The sequence below is a fragment of the Mustela nigripes genome, chromosome 13 (assembly GCF_022355385.1).
Source record: "Mustela nigripes isolate SB6536 chromosome 13, MUSNIG.SB6536, whole genome shotgun sequence".
Lineage (NCBI taxonomy): Eukaryota > Metazoa > Chordata > Mammalia > Carnivora > Mustelidae > Mustela > Mustela nigripes.
In genome coordinates, this window is record NC_081569.1 from 17,709,205 (window position 1) to 17,725,405 (window position 16,201).

Below are 16,201 nucleotides of genomic sequence, written 5' to 3' on the forward strand. Positions count from 1 at the left end.
CCAGGGAGGAAGGGAACTGGCAGACCCCTTGGAGCCTCGGGCTCGGGGCAAAGGCAAGAGCACAGCAAGTTACCATCAGATGCAGTGGGATCTTGGTTGGTCCCTTGGCTGAAATCTTCTCCCACAGACCCCTTCTAACGTAGCGTACGGTTGTGCCCGCAATCTGGTACTCTCCAGGGAGCTCGATCTTCCAATCGCTGTTGATGGATCTCTTATTGGTATCTTTCAGAGCTAGGAAGAAAAGGGAACATCATGGGATCAGGGGGCGTCAGTTGGCCTTTTCAGGGGAATCTGGGTGTCCTGAGGGGTGGGTTGGATATCTTCCTCTCTGCCTCTACAGGATAAAGGAGGGGGTCTGCAGTGATAGAAGGTGGGCTTTCTGGATGCTGAGAACAGAAGTCTCGCTCACAGAGGGCAAACAGCTCAAGATTTGCAGGACTCTGTGTGACAGAACGCCAGGGGATGGAGACAAGCACAGCCCAACCACATTTTACTAAACTTCAAGGGTAGAGGGTCTTCTGCCTGATGGATGAATTCTATTTTAATGTGTCCAAGGCCACAGAGATGGGTTTGCTGCTTCAGCAAAATTTGTCAATTCATTTAACTGTTACCTACCTGGGGCTTTTGACAGCCTGATCCAGCTTTTCTTAAGGACTTGAGAGCCCGACAGTCATAAAGTGGGGGCTCTTCCAAGAAATGGTCTATTAAATGGTAGAGTTAGGGAACCTGAGCTGACCACAGATGGGACAGTAGGGTTTGGATGATGCCACGAGGGTAGGGCTCCATGGTACTTGGGTTCACACTCTGCTGGCTCACCCCTCCACTGGGTAGAGAATGTGTTGGAAGAAACAAAATCAACACTTTCCTGGTTGGCCAGAGTAAAAAATCTGGTTTTCCACTTAAGATATATATTTATTATCTGAGTGCAGACAGTGACTTTCTTATGTCCCCTTGCCTAGGTTTGGAGTCATGTTGTTCTCACGACTAGAATATTCTGCAGTGAAATTCTGTTTTATTGTTGTTGTTGTTGTTGGTTTTGGTTTCATTTTGTTATTTAAGAATGACAAGAACTAAAATGTACTCTGGCATTTGGGAGAAGGTCACAAACGACAGCAGGTTGAGAACAAGTCTTCCGTCACCCAAGCGATGAAACTCCCAGGACATCCTGGGTGCTCCCCGTCCCTCTCTTCCCAAGTGCAGCTGGACACCCCACCCTACTCCCTGCCCATGCCCCAGATGCTTCCAATTGCTTTGAGATGCTGCTTCGTCCACAATCAGTGAAATCAGTTCCACCCCTTCCCTCTTCTCTGCTTCCCAAGGCAAGAAATAAAACACCCACATTTAATACCGATTTTGGATGATGAGAGCTGAAAACAAAAAGGGGTTTCTGTTAGCCCTTAATTCATGAGCCCCAAGGCTGAGTCAGGACCTTGTTGGACCTGGTCCTGGTCAGGCCACCAACATCTGGGGGATGCTTGGCCTCTCCTTCCCTGTCTCTAGGCACGATGGTCCCCCTGCTTGCTCTCACCCCGCCAGACTGTCCTGGCTTGCATGGAGGAGATGCATGGTCACGACTCCTCGCTTCTAGGAACTGCCAAGAGAAACTAGGAAAGAAGCAGGAAGAGTTGCTTTCCAGTAGAGCGACTTCCAGTCAGGATTTCATATCCAGGGTGGTTCTGTTGAGTGAGAGGTTGAGGGTTACAGGACTCCAGGGAAGGCTTAGAAAAGAGAAGGCTCTACCTCTTGGAATTGATCATTTCCATTCAAGAAATTCTACCTGCTACTGAAATTTCCTGGCTACAAGAGGGAAGGGGAAATGTAAGAGTACACACAATCTCTGCTCCTTTATCCCTTCCTCAGCCAAAACCTACCAGGCACCTTCGAGAGGCACATTCTTAGATTTAGCCCCCCACGCATACTTCTACCCATTTACTCTTCCCAACAACTCTCTGACAGAAAGCATTATTTTCCCCATTTCTCAGATGAGGAAATAGGGGCATGGAGAGGTTAAGTTACCTGCCTAAAGTCACACAGCTACAAAGACTGGACAACCTGAACCTAAACATACCGAGCTCAGCACTCTTACTACTCTGGCATTATTCTTTAGGTTACAGCCTCCATCTAGAGTTTTGCGACAAATACAAAAACGTGCAAGTGTCATACTTGTTTTTGGAGAGAACACATTCCAGGCTCCAATTGCCGCAGTGTCTCGCATTCCATATACCCTTATTGTAACGAAACTCACAGACTGTTCTTTCTACTTCTCTGTAGGTTTGGAGAATTGTTTCTTGCACACACACACGTAAATTTGGTTTCAGAAATCAGTGCAGGCTGGTGGGGAGTGGAGATGGACACAGTGAGGGGCCAGAGTCCTTGAGGAACGGTCCTAGAGACAACAAGTCGGGGAAGCACAGGGAGTGGCAGACACATGCCTCTCCTCTCCACAACCCCGCCAACACCACCAGTCAGGGCCTCCTCACTGGGTGTTGAGGACAAAGCTCTTGCCCTCGGGGAACTCAACATTTGGAAGGGAGACAGGTGAGAAAACAGATAAACACGGTAGAGTTTCATAGGCTCTGTGGCAGAGGTGAGTTCAGGGTCTGCATCTGTGTGGGGGGACAGGGACGGGGACATACGGGGAAGACTTTCTGGAAGAAAAGCAGGGAGGAGGGTGGCCTGGGAGTGCCTGGCAGGCATGGACTGTGGATCCTGACCTGGCGGCCATGAGAGCTCTTCCTGTGAACACTGCTCTGTGTGGAGAAGCAAGTGGGAGTTGAAGCAATTTTTTCCCCTAGAAGTCTGGCTGGGAAGGGGAGGCAAGATGAAGAGTGGTGCTAAAGGGTGGAGAAGGGAAGAAAAGTCTCACTGTTCTTATTACCGGGGTGGGAGACACAAGCATGTTGAGACCCTCCTCCCCCACCCAGAACTTGGAGTTAGAGAGATGGGCAGTTTCTTTAGTTTCTTTATATGTGGACCACTACATTGCTTGATTCACCCCATAGAACCCATTTACAACACTCTGGAGTGGCAGCTCTCCTTGCCACTGGCCACCCACATGCATCAGCTGACTCCCTGACTCAGTGCCTGGGCTGAGGCCTTGGGTTTAAGAGTTGCAGCCCTGGCCTTGTTCTCATGTTATGGCTGCTGTGAATGGTGTGTTGGCTGTCTCTATCTCCAAGTAACAACAACCCAGAGTTTCCTTTGGGGGTATGTTTATCCTCTATCTGACTCCAAACTCATCCCCAGTCCAGGTATGGGGCCATCCCCCAACCCTGGACTGTGAGAGTCAGTTCTAAGGCTTCCATTCACTTTGGGAAGAAGCAAATTTCTATAGGATTGTCTGGAGACTTAAAGTAAATCTGGATTACCAGCATCTGGGAAGAGGCACCCAGATTAAAGTCAACTGAGTGGACAGTGGTGCCAGGGTAGAGAGGGACACAGTTTCCCATGACATCATTTTAAGCCCCTGGATCCAGCAGTGCCTGAAGCTGATACTCACCAACTGAGAACAGTTTGGCTTTCACATGTGTCTTTTTAAGGTTTGGTTTTGTTTTTTATTTTTTTTAAAGATTTTATTTATTTATTTGACAGAGAGAAATTACAAGTACACTGAGAGGCAGGCAGAGAGAGAGAGAGAGAAGGAAGCAGGCTCCCTGCTGAGCAGAGAGCCCGATGCGGGACTCGATCCCAGGAACCTGAGATCATGACCTGAGCCAAAGGCAGCGGCTTAACCCACTGAGCCACCCAGGCGCCCTGGTTTTGTTTTTTAAAATACCAACCATGATAGGGGTAGGGCAGGTTGGGAAAGAAGATTACTAGTATGGACTCCTAGAAACCACTCTAGGATCCTAGTGTCATACCCTAAGATGTAGAAGGCTATCTAGGCCTTAAACTGTCTCCTGGGCCTCTGCTCCTGTCCAGCACTAACGCCTAGGATGAGGTGGCTCCTTCTTACTCGGCCTTGTTTGTGCATTTCCTAGGCCCTTTGTGTAAGACACTTTCAAGTGACACTGAAAGCTACCCTACCTCCATTACAGAAGTCAAACATCTGGGGGGTTAAGACCGGGAAGGACTAGCCAAAGTGCAGGAGGGGACAATTCTCAAACCGCCCGCAGAAGCAGCATGTAGAAGTGTGCAGGCCAGCCTGAGGAGCCCTGCCTCTGTTGGCAGAGGCACTGGCTGTGGCTGATCCAGTGGCCAGATGGACTGCCGGCTGGGACTTGGGACATGTCAGCCTGCGATCGTGAGAGCAGGGAAGTGCCTGTCAGTAGCGGGAAGGGTTGAGACGGGCAGGTGGAAGAGACATTGCACGAGGTGGTCTGCAAGGTGGGTCTGGGGCGGCCTGGGAGGAGTAGGTCAAGGAAGAGGAGGAGGCGACGTGAGAGAGTCAGGCTGTGGCTGGCCAGCTAGGACAGAACAAGGTCAGTGCTGAATGGGGGGAGAACGCGTCAGATGGTGCAGCACGTACTCAGCTCACTGGGGAAAGCAGCCTAGATTTACAGGGTCTGTAAATGCAACCCCCCCCCCCCCCCGCCCCAAGCAGGGCAGATTTCAAGCAGTCTGTGTGACCGTGGTGAATGCAGAGCTCCTCCAAGTCACACGTGGCTGCTGTGGTGCCCCCCCTCCCCCATGAGTTCAGAAAGCTCCTGGCTTTGCTTTGAAGGGGCTGGGCTGGAGCTGCTGACTCTACCACAGCTCTGGGGGTGTGGGCAGGTCCACAGGGCCCTAGAAAGAATAAACTCTATGGCCACCTTCACGACAGCTTCTAGGCACTGCAATCATGACTTGCAGACCACCTCAGCCACAGCCAGTGCCTCTGCTCTACTGAGCCAGCCGGGTGCCTCCAACGTGGCTTTATGATGGCCACTTGGCACCCCTTCCTCAGGACAGTTCGATGTTGATGTCAGTCCTTGATGAATTTTGCAATGGGAGGGAAAACACAGGGTTCAACATCGGGGCTCAGCAATTCCGAGAAGCAAGGTGATTGCTTCTAACCTATTGACTCGGTGAGGAATCTAGTCAGCAACAGTCACAAATTTGCACTGGTGATACCGGGACTTCCTGCTAAGATGGGAATTTAGCACCTGCAAGTCCTTCAGAAGGGTGGGACAGCAGCCTCAGAGAATCTGTGAACATCAAGATCGTTATTAATACCAAATACACAGGTATGGTGTGGAGTCTGATGGGAAACCTATGTCGTGGGGCTGGGTCAGCTCCAGCCAGTGGGAACGCTGATCATGCCCTAGCCCACTGGCATTAGCACTCCATGGGGTGTTTGAGAGCCGGTGGGGTGGGAGCACCCAGGCCCTTTGCAGAAGTGCTTTCCAAGGCCTTGGACATAATGCTGCATTCGTTTTCTGAAAGAAGGCCCCAGAGTTAAGTTTTGGGCCCTACAAGTTCCCGTCCTTCTCATTCCTGTGGCATCAAGGGTCTAGCCAAGCTCCCCTGTGTCTGTAAGCAGGTTGAAGTTAGCTTGCATTGAAATTAAGATTTTTAGGTCCAGAAGTTCAAACAGGAGCTATTAAAAGGATTACACACGCTTTGATTTGACAGGCAAATAATAAAGTGACGAACAAAGGAAAATCTTCAGCGACTTGATTTGATCTGTGTTGTCTGAAGTTTGGATTTGCAGGGGAGGAAAATTTTTTGCTTTGCTGGTTCTGTCTGGGTCAGAGGCTGGATGCTTTAAGCCACCATCCAAAATAGAGCAGTGCTTGCTTTCATGTATTTGGGTTAGAAGCCATGAGGATCCTCTCAGCAGCTGGAGAGACTTTTAGAGCGATGAAGATGGGCACAAACAAGCTCTCTCTTGCTACTGTGGCAGAACAAAACCATTCCATTAAGGAAAGGCCCATAATGTGAGGTCTGATGGCAAATGTCCATTTCTCTCCTGGGGCCCCTTTTCTCCCTGTGGACAACTACACATTGTCCTTGGACATCTAGGCACTGTGGGAAAAGATCCTGAGCCATTTTGGGGACCTGGGGGTTGGGGAGAGGGGAACAGCTCCTTACAGCTGGCTGGAGGTACATTAGAGAGGTCCGACCCCGTCCGCAGGCCCTCCTCTTGTGAGGAGCTGTGCAGAAGTTGGGCTTCTTTCTGTCTTTCTCCCTCTTGGATTCCACTGGAAGACTTGACCCACAGTAAACCTACTTCTAATCCTGGCATCCCGTTAGTTCCTTGTATTTCCACCTGGAGCTCTGCCAGCTCTGTTCTCAGCCGTGGACACAAACTGCAGAGGCATTTCCTGTGCCAGGTGCCTTGCTGCAGGGAGCCAGGCAGCGTGGGCTGAAGGTAGGTGGGGTGAAATTCTGCAGGAATGGCTCCCGGCAAATGTGAGAGAGTAATTCAGAGTTACATTGGGTTGGTTTCCAAAGCACCCAGCCCCGAGTGGAAACAGGGCTTGTTTGAATTAATTTTAGAAATATCAGGAGCGTGGACCACCTTCAGATTTGCCCGCACCCCCACACCCAGCCCTGGACTCCTGGGATTTAAAAACATAGGAATAAGATAAGAAGACCAAAGCTGGCTCTAAGCTCCCTTGGAGGTCCAGTGCTTCTGGGGATGTTGTTCTGAGACATGGAACCCATCTCCTTGGGATGGAGGTTTGCCACCTCTAGGTCCACACAAAGAAGGAAAAGCAATGTGCGAGTGTAACACGTGTTCTCTGGGTAAAGATGCCCCTTCCCCTGCCCCCGCTGATGTCTGGTGATGACCGGACACATCAGGGCGATTTGAGGATGCTTGTAAATGGCACAGCCCCAGAGGATATGAGGAGTATGCACAGGCTCCAGAATGAATCCTTGGAGCCTCTGTCTTGTCCTCAGTGAAAGAGGCAAAGCAATATTTTCCCATGCTTTTGGGGCAGTGAGGAATCGGTCTGCAGAACAGGGCAGGGCTCAATGCCTGGGAACCCCAAACACTGATGTTTGTGTCATCCCCACATGTGGCCCGCCGACTCCAGGAGCTGAGAGGAACCAACCAGAGAGCTAGTCCCCACCACTGGCAGCACTCACTAGTTAGATGGCCCTAACACAGGCTCCGGGGAGAAGTTCATTTTTACTAAGCTGAGCAATCTAAAGGATTCTGACACCCTTCTGTCCTTCTTGTCTTGTTGCAGGAAAGTACAGGTAACTTTCCTACTTTCGAGGGACATCTGGGGCTGGGTCGGGGCCGGAATGGTACTGGGAAGTCTCGGAAGCCAGGACCAGAAGCCGAGGGACTCGCTTGCTGCTGCTTTGATGGAAGAACCATGTCACTGACTGTGGAATGGGGCTTGCTCCTGGGATACTGAGATCAGGTCAAAGGCAATGTCTGCCATCCTCCAAGGCCTGGTGTCCCCCAAGGGGCAGAAATTCTTCCAGGTAGGCGAGGGCTAATGTACCAGCTGGAAAGGGTGACACTAGATGATTGGGCTTCCAAAGAAAATGCTGGTGAGGAGGGGGTGGGGTCTTTGGGAATTTAGTAAAAAGGGCCACGGCTCTGCAGGAACTGCCAAGAGCAGCACAAGGCCACCTTAAAAGTGTGCATAAGCATCGTTCTATCTGCAGGGACAGCTGGGGCAACTGCAGAGAAGGGTGCCAGGCTAGACTGGGAGAGTGGCCATGCTGGGAGAGTCTCAAAGCCATTGGGGCTGATGAGAGCCATGTGGGTGTCACCCTAAGGGATGGTAAGGTCCTACCCTGGAAGCAGGAGCAGCAGTGGCCTCAAAGAGGTGGGGCGGATGGCAGAAGTGAAAGCTGCAGAAGAAGGGACAGGGTTGCCTGGGACACAGTAGGGACCCCAGGAGGTTGCTGGCTGGTGAGCCGTGGTGTGGGCACTCAGGAACAAGAGCTCCTGGCCCCACTCCTGCCTCTCTCCAAGGCATGTGTGTGAGGATTAACTCGGTGTTTGCAAGCAGTTCTTATAGGATGGTGGCCTTCATTTTAAACTTGCCTACTATAGGTTTGTTTTATGTCTGTCTAATCAGACTTTCTTTTTTAAAAGAGATTTTATTTGAGAGAGGAAGAAGGAGCACCTGTGGGCACGAGCAAGGGGAGGGGGAGAGGGGGAGGGGGAAGCAGACTCCACCCTGGAGCAGGGAGCCTGATATGGGGCTTGATCCCAGGACCCTGGGATCATTACCTGAGTGGAAGGCAGACACTTAACTGATAGCTACCCAGGCACCCCAGACTTTCAGTTTCTCAGGTAGGGACTATTTCAAAGAAAGACTTAGAGCCTTCTGTATCTACAAAGGCAGGAACGTGGACCAAGATGTAATTTTTTTTTTAAAGTCAGTGATAAAAGTTGAAATGAAAGCATTTCATGAATAACTTTGTTTCAGCTAAAACAACTTAATTATTCAGTTTGAAGCCAGAGAGAAAGAAAAAGAGAGAGTGAGAGAGAGATCATGTCTTGTATATTCTTGTCAATCTCAAATAGAACCTTGCAACACAGACTGAGGAGATAGTAACAGAAGGAAGCTGGAAGGTAACAGAAGTAATCAGAAGGAAGAAACAGAAGTTTCTTCCTACTGATCCCCTCTCCCCTGCCCCATCCACTTGGGGGTGGCTGCACTTTAGCCAACTAGGATGGCATCATGTGGTCCACTGTGATTACTTCTATCGTTAGACCTTAGATATGAATGTAACACCCACGGCCTGGGAGAATGATGGTGGACCACGTAATCAGCCTGATGATCCAAATCTCAGAACATAAATCATGAGTTAGATTCTTTTTGTTTTACCCAGAAAACTGTGGGCGGGTTTATCCTCCACCACGCGAATCCTCCGGGCTCCTGATGGAATGATGGTAGCTTCAATATAACCTGTGGTGGCAGATAACAGGAAGGTGAAGCATGCCTCCACCCCCCATCAGAGGTGCATGTAGAACCACCCCCCCACACCAAAATCTACCTGACCCTCCCCTTCCCCCACCCCTATGGTGATTTCAGAGCCTGCTGCTGGTCCAGCTCTAAAAAATCAAGTCAACTAACACAGAGTGTTCTTCTATGGCCAGAACCTCTGAAGAACCATTTGTGTGTATGGAGAGTTGAACTGCGTCTTCCCCCACCCACCCCCATTCTTATGTTGAAGTCCTAATCCCCACTACCTCACCGTGTCACCTGATTTGGAAAATGGGTCTTTGCAGGTGTGATTCCTTAAGATGAGATCCTGCTGGAATAGAATGGGCACTGCATCTTCTACAAAGGGGGAGTTCAGATGCAGACAGGTACACAGAACCCCATGGAAGCAGGAAGCAGAGATCAGGGTGATGCTTCTAGGGGGCGCCTGGGTGGCTTGTTGTTAAGCCTCTGCCTTCAGCTCAGGTCACAATCCCAGGGCCCTGGGATCAAGCCCTGCATTAGGCTCCCTGCTCAAGAGGCTTCTATAAGCAAAGCAACACCCAAGACACCCAGCAAGCCACCAGAGGCTAGGGGAGATGCATGAAGCAGATTCTTCCTTCCAGCATTCCAAAGGAAGCAACCCTGCCCACACCTTGATCTTGGCCTTGTAGCTCCCAGAGCTGTGGGACAGCAACAGTCTGTTGTTTATGCCAGTCAGTTTGCGGTACTTGGGGACTGTGGTACTTAGTGACGGGGGCCCTAGCAGACTGAGACAGCCTGGAATCCTGCAGGAACAGCCCCTCCCTGGAGCACAGAGGCAGCCTGCCCTTGGCCACTCTATCTGCTGGAGGTTCCTTTGGGCTTTACTGTACTCTGAGCTGTCCCTCAATTCATGGAATGATAGCAGAAGCTAAGCTCCTTGCCCAGTGGCAACACCACTCCTTAACACACTGTTGGCCATTTCCTGCTTCCGCTGATCTCTGGGCATCTCTACAACTCTCCCAGTGCAGTCTTTTGTCTGTCTCCTTGAGTATTTCCAACTATAATGGGAGGTCCTTGGAGGCCGGGGGCCTTCCTCTGCCCATCCTCTGACCCCATATGTGCCCAAACAGTGGGGGATAATGAAGATTCAAGGAGGGTAGGGCTGAGGCTGCCGGGCAGGAGGTCAGGACCTGGCTGCTGCCTGATTAACCGGGTCACTAAATGAGCCCAGCCCTATGGTGTGATTTTGAAATACAGGCTGGTGATCATTTTGTTTTGATTTTCATCTGGGTTTTAGACAAGGATTATATGTGTTTGCTTCAGCAATTTAGATGAGGATCCCAAATTAGATTATGAAACCTTCCCCTGTGGTTCCTAAATGTGATCATCAGAGTCAGCAGGGGAGCATTAAAAAGGACAGATTTCAAGCCCAACTACATAGAGATTATGGAAATATCTATTTATGAGAGTTTGGTTTATTTCCTCATTTTCTCACAGTAAAACTAGCCTTATTTTTACTATAAAAATAGTTCATGATAATTCAAACCACAGAAGGGGAAAAAAACCCCAGAATGAACACATTGCACTACAGAAATTACCCCCTAAAAAAGTAAAATTTTGGTGAATAGCCTTTTTGGCACCTATTAATGCATATAAAAATACATACATCATTTTACATGAATAGGATATTGTATAGAGTTTTAAAAAATCAGGGACAACTTTAAAATAGAATTTTGCTAGGCAGTACAAAATTCAAGTTACAAAAGATTATAGTAAAAAGGACGTGTCTCTCATAAGATATACCCTATACTTAGCTACCTTTCTAACACTTTTATTATTTATAATGTGTTTATTTTGGCCGGGTTCCTATAAAGCTAATTGAAACATCTGCTCCTATGACAGTTTTGTTTCTTCCGTTCTAATCATTATGGCTTTAATTTCTTCTCCTTCACCATTGTTGTGGGAACTTACAAAACCATGTTGTGTGCAACAAGAGACTGTGGCATCCTTGCCTTATGCATGATGTTCCCAAGAATGCCTCCAAAGTTTTCCCACTGAAAATGATGTCTGTTGTGTTAATGTGACTGATATCAACCACCAGGTTAAGGAAGTTCCCTTTCATCCTAGTTAAGAGCTTTTGTTATGAAGAGATATTGAAGTTTTTGTTATGAAGAGATATTGAAGCTTTGCTGAAATCATCATATTTTTTTGCCCCAAACAATCTGAAGACTTCAGGGCATTAAAACTGTAATCACACTGCTCATGGCTAACATGGCGGGTGGGTCAGTATCTTACTTTGTCTTTCCTTCACCAATACATTTTAGCTAACTGTTAATTCTTTTTTATTCTGATATTTTTCTGTTAACCTTTAATTGTATTTACATTTCTATTATATGGTTTGTCAGCTGGTCAGTGAAGTATTTTAATCCCTGGATAGTAAAAGATGAGGAAATCAGCACAATTACACTGGGCTTCACTTCCTTACATCTTACTTTCAACTTTTATTATATGAATCCTACACTGTATCTATTTGTAAGATTTATCTTTTGCTAAAATAATTCATGCATTTGTTTTAGTCTCAGTCCTAAAACTTAATTTAGTGTTCATTTTGTGTTCCTCCACCAGTTTCTTTAATGAATTCTTACTTGACTCAAGTTTGTGCTCTTTGAGATGGGCTTTTGGGAATTACATTTTCTGAAATGCAATAAAGTAAAAATTATCATTTGTTGTTCTTATACTCGAATGTCAGTTTGACAGGTATAAAATTCTTAGTTCACACTTTCTTCCTCTAAGCTCACTATTATGAGTTGCTCCACTGAATGTCAGTGAGGAAAAGATTGAGGCCAATCTGATGTTTTTATTAGATTACCTAAAATCTAGATTGAATGCTTATAAGAGTCTTACCTTTAAAATATGATAACTATTAGGCTAATCATAGTTTAGTAGAATTTTTTCCTGGGATATGACACTATATTATTTCTGTACTTAAATATCTATTTTTCTGATTTGTCTCTTTTTGGGGGACACCAAATTATGCCTGATTTTCTGCCATGGTGTTCATTTGATCTCTTACCCTTTGGATTCTTTGTTCATTTCCATTTTACTCTGCTCATTTTTGTCAGTCTTGTCCTCCATGTTCCTTTTTGTATTCTCAGCAATGTTACTATCCTTTGTTTCCATGTGGACTTGGTTTCTGTGATGGATTCATGTTCATCCTTGACATCTTTCCATAGCTCTACCAAATCATGTTTCATCTCCCTCTGTTGCTTCACTATATCTTCACTGAGTTCTTTTATCTTAGCTATGAGTTCTTGTTTTATTGAGGCTATTGTTTAACCAGTTTTTGGAATTTATGGCAGTAACATTTGGTCATGATTTTCACCTTCTCCCTGGCAATGTTTTGCTGGTATTTGTTGTCTTTTTATCTCTTTCCTAGTGCAGTGATGGATCCTGTTCTGATTTCCTTTCCAAATTACTAATTTTTAATGATACAAATTCTAATTGTACCAGCTGCTTGTACTAGGTTTGAGCAATAAGGAAGAACAGGAGAGTGTGATCGGCTACCATGACTTTTAATTGTTAGGACACAGGCTTATGTGTATCAGTGAATTTATTTTTATTTTTGTAAAATTTTATGTATTTTAAATTATACAAATATACATGTATGTTTTCTCCTAAGAATTTTATAATATAGGTAAATTTCAAGTCCTCTTAATCCAACTCTACTCCCTGTGAAAACTGCCACTATTGGTCTGGTGTATATTCATTCATGTATTTTATTTATATACACATATCCATGAAAACTAAGAATATTTATATTTGTCCATGTTTTACATATGCATTAGGAGAAATATTATAGTCATAGTGTACTTTTTGTAACATAACGTATCTTGGGAGATCTATCCATGTGAGTGTGTGCAGGTCTATTTAATTTTTCATTTAAATTGTAGCTTACATAATTACTCACTTGCTGAGGTACACTTAAGTTGTTTCAAGTCTTTTACTGTTAGAAACAATGCTATCTTATGTATGAATATACACATAAAACTAACAAAATAGTAGCACCCTAACCCAGCAACATATAAAAAGGATTATATACCATGATCAAATAAGATTTATCCCAAGAATTCAAGGTTAGTTTGACACATAAAAACAAATCAATGTAATCTATATAAAAAACCAAAAACCCCAAGATCATTTTAATAGGTTCAGGGAGAGTATTTGACAAAATTTTACACCCTTCCATGATAAAAACACTCAACAAAGAATACAAGGGAACTTCCTCCACCTGATAAACAGCACTTACAAAAAACCCACAGCTAACATCAGACTTAATGGTGAAATACTTTAATGTTTTCCCCCTAAAATCAGGATCAGGAAGAAGACATGGATGTCCACTCTTGGTACTTCTATTTAGCATTGCACTGGAAGTCCTTTCCACATTGGCCAGACAAGAAAGATTTTTAAATGGATCCAAATTAGAAAGGAAAAATAAAAGCCTCTCTATTTGCAGATGTCAAGATCTTACAATATAGAAAAATGCTAAGGAATATACTAAAATAGGTTCAGCAAGGTTGTAAGATATGAGGCTTGAGCCATTAGAGTTGAACAGTTCAAAACGAAATTAAGAAAATTTAAATGAAATAGCATCAAAGAATGGCAAAGAATACTTAGGGATAACCTTCACAGAAGATGTGCAAGATTTCTACACCAAAAACTATAAAATGTTACTGAAAGATATTAAAGAAGAGCTAAATAAACAGAAAGACAGTCTATGTTCATTGATTACAAGATTTAATGTTAAAGTGGGAATAGTTTAGAAACTGATTTACATATTCAACATGGTCTATATAAAAATTTCAGCTTTTTGTTTTTTGCCAAAAATGACAAGTTGACCCTGAAATTCATATGGAAATGCAAGAGGCCCAGAGCAGACAAAATAATATTTAAAAGGAATAAAGCTAGAGAACGGACACTCATTTTAAAGTTTTCTAGCCAGATATAATAATGAGGACGATGTGGCACTGGCATAAAGAAACATTTAAAAAAAAGATTTTATTTATGTATTTGAGAGAAAGAGAGAAGCAGCAGAAGGAGAGGGACAAGCAGACTCCATGCTAAGTGTGGAGCCTGACACAAGAAGTCCAATTCATGACCCTGAGATCATGACCTAAGCTGAAATCAAGAGCTGGATGCTCAACCAACCGAGCCACTCACCCCAAGAGAGACATATTTATTAATGGAATATAATTGAGAATCTATAAATAAATCCTTTATTCACTTTTCAAAAGCAAAGGCGCTAAGAATATTAAGTGGAGAAACAATGGTCTTTTCAACAGTGTTGGGATAATTCAATATCCACATACAAAGAAATGAAGGTGGACTCCTATCTGAAGCCATACAAAAACCTATCCTAAGATGGATCATAGGCCTAAATCTAAGCTATAACTATGAAACTCTTGAAGAAAACATAGGAGTAAGATTTTTAAAAAAAGATTTTATTTATTTTATTTGACAGATAGAGATCACAAGTAGGCAGAGAGGCAGAGAGAGAGGGAGGAGGAAGCAAGCTCCCTGCTGAGCAGAGAGCCTGATGTGGGGCTCGATCTCAGGACCCTGGGATCATGACCTGAGCCGAAGGCAGAGGCTTTAACCCACTGAGCCACCCAGGCGTCCCAGGAGTAAGATTTTTATGACTTTGGATTAAGCAATGACTTCTTAGATATGACAGCAAAAGTACAAGCAACAAAAGGGAAAAAAAAGTAGACTATATCAAAATGTCGAACTTTGTGCCTCCAAGGACACCACCAAGAATGTGAAAAGCAAACTCAGACACTGGGAGAAAATATTTGCAAACCATTTTGATAAAGAAACTATCTAGGATATATAAAGAAACCTAATAATTTGATAATAAAGTGACAAATAATCCAATATAAAAATAGGCAAAGGATTTTAATAGACATTTCTCCAAAGAAGATATATAAATGGCCAGCAGGCACACGGAAAGATGCTCAAAATCATTAGTCATTAGGGAAATGCAAATCAAAATCACCAGCAGATATGACTTTATACCCACTAGGATGTCTATAACCAAAACAATAGACAAGATGTCCTACAGAGAATGTGGAGCAAATGGAACTCTCATTCATTATGACCAGGAATGTAATATGGTACAGGTACTTTGGAGAAGAGTTTGGCAGTTCCCCACAAAATTAAGCAGAATGACTGCATGACTGACCAGTTCCATTGCTAGGTACATAGCCAAGAAGAATGGAATGACATGTCCATGCAAAAACTTACATACAAATGTTCACATTAGCCTTATTCATAATAGATAAAAAAAGAAAAAAAAGGAGGGGGAAACATCTCAAATACCCATCAACTGATGAATGTATTTTTTAAAAGGTGGTGTAACCACACAATGGAATATTATTCAGCAATAAAAAGAATGAGGCGACTGACACATGCCACAATAGGGAGGAAGCCTGAAAATATTATGCTAAGTTAAAGAAGTCAGTCACAAAGGACCACATACTGGCATGTGCAATTTATATGAAATGTTCAGAACAGAGAGAAAGACCTACAGAATGGTTACTGAGGGCCAGGTAGGAAGAGGATGGGGAATGACTGCTGAGTGTGGGATTTCTTCTTAGGATGATAGCGGTGATGGTTGCATAACTATGTACACATACTAAATGCCCACTGAACTGCACATTTTAAAGGGCTGAATTTTACAGTATGTGGATTTTATTTCAATGAAGATGCTTAAAAAAAAAAAAGAAATGATACTTGCAATGAATCTCTTTGTACATCTCTCATTGTGCATATATACCATGTCCTACCTGATCAACTGTGAGAATTGCTGATTCAAATACGCATGAGCTAAAATGTTACATGGATAGCTCAACTGCCCTCCATAATAGTTTGACTAGTATAGAAGTCAATCAACACTATATAAGGTTGTCTGTTCATTCATAGACTTCTAAATACTTGAAATTGCTGATCTTAGCATTTGCTAATCCAGTAGATGAAAAAAATAGAGATTTAATTTGCATTTCTCTCACAATCAGTTTGGTTTGGCCTCTTATTGCACATTGACTGACCATTTGTAGTTCCTTTTAAGTTAACTGCCTTGCTGAGAAGTACTGCCCATTTTTCTACTTGCTTTTTGTTTTTATCTATCAGCAGGAATTTTAAAAGGATATCTTAGTACATATTAACATATATTTAATGTGTTTTAAACTCAAACTTTCTACTTACTTGACTTATCACATTTTTTCTGTCTCTTGTTTTTGGTACCCTTTATCATATGTTTTAAATTTGAAAGTCATACTTCTGAGATCTCTTTGTTTTCCAATGGTTTCTTCTCATTCTGTACTAGTTTTATGGATACCATT

General features: G+C 44.3%; 1 protein-coding gene across 6 annotated transcripts in view; it reads right to left on the bottom strand.

The window, feature by feature from the left end:
• The window catches only part of ADAMTS17 (ADAM metallopeptidase with thrombospondin type 1 motif 17), a 374,867-nt gene that overhangs the window by 116,332 nt on the left and 242,334 nt on the right, over nucleotides 1–16,201 (bottom strand). For 4 of the 6 annotated variants that reach the window (XR_009399014.1, XM_059371665.1, XM_059371664.1 and 1 more), the window contains 2 exons: nucleotides 8,724–8,804; nucleotides 74–231 (listed from right to left, as the gene is read on the bottom strand). Coding sequence is in view for 5 of the 6 variants with exons in the window: in XM_059371665.1 (XP_059227648.1) it covers nucleotides 74–231; nucleotides 8,724–8,804 (239 nt within the window). In the remaining variant the exon portion in view is untranslated. The remainder of the gene's footprint in view (nucleotides 1–73; nucleotides 232–8,723; nucleotides 8,805–16,201) is intronic. The other 2 variants (XM_059371667.1, XM_059371666.1) reach the window with 1 other exon arrangement.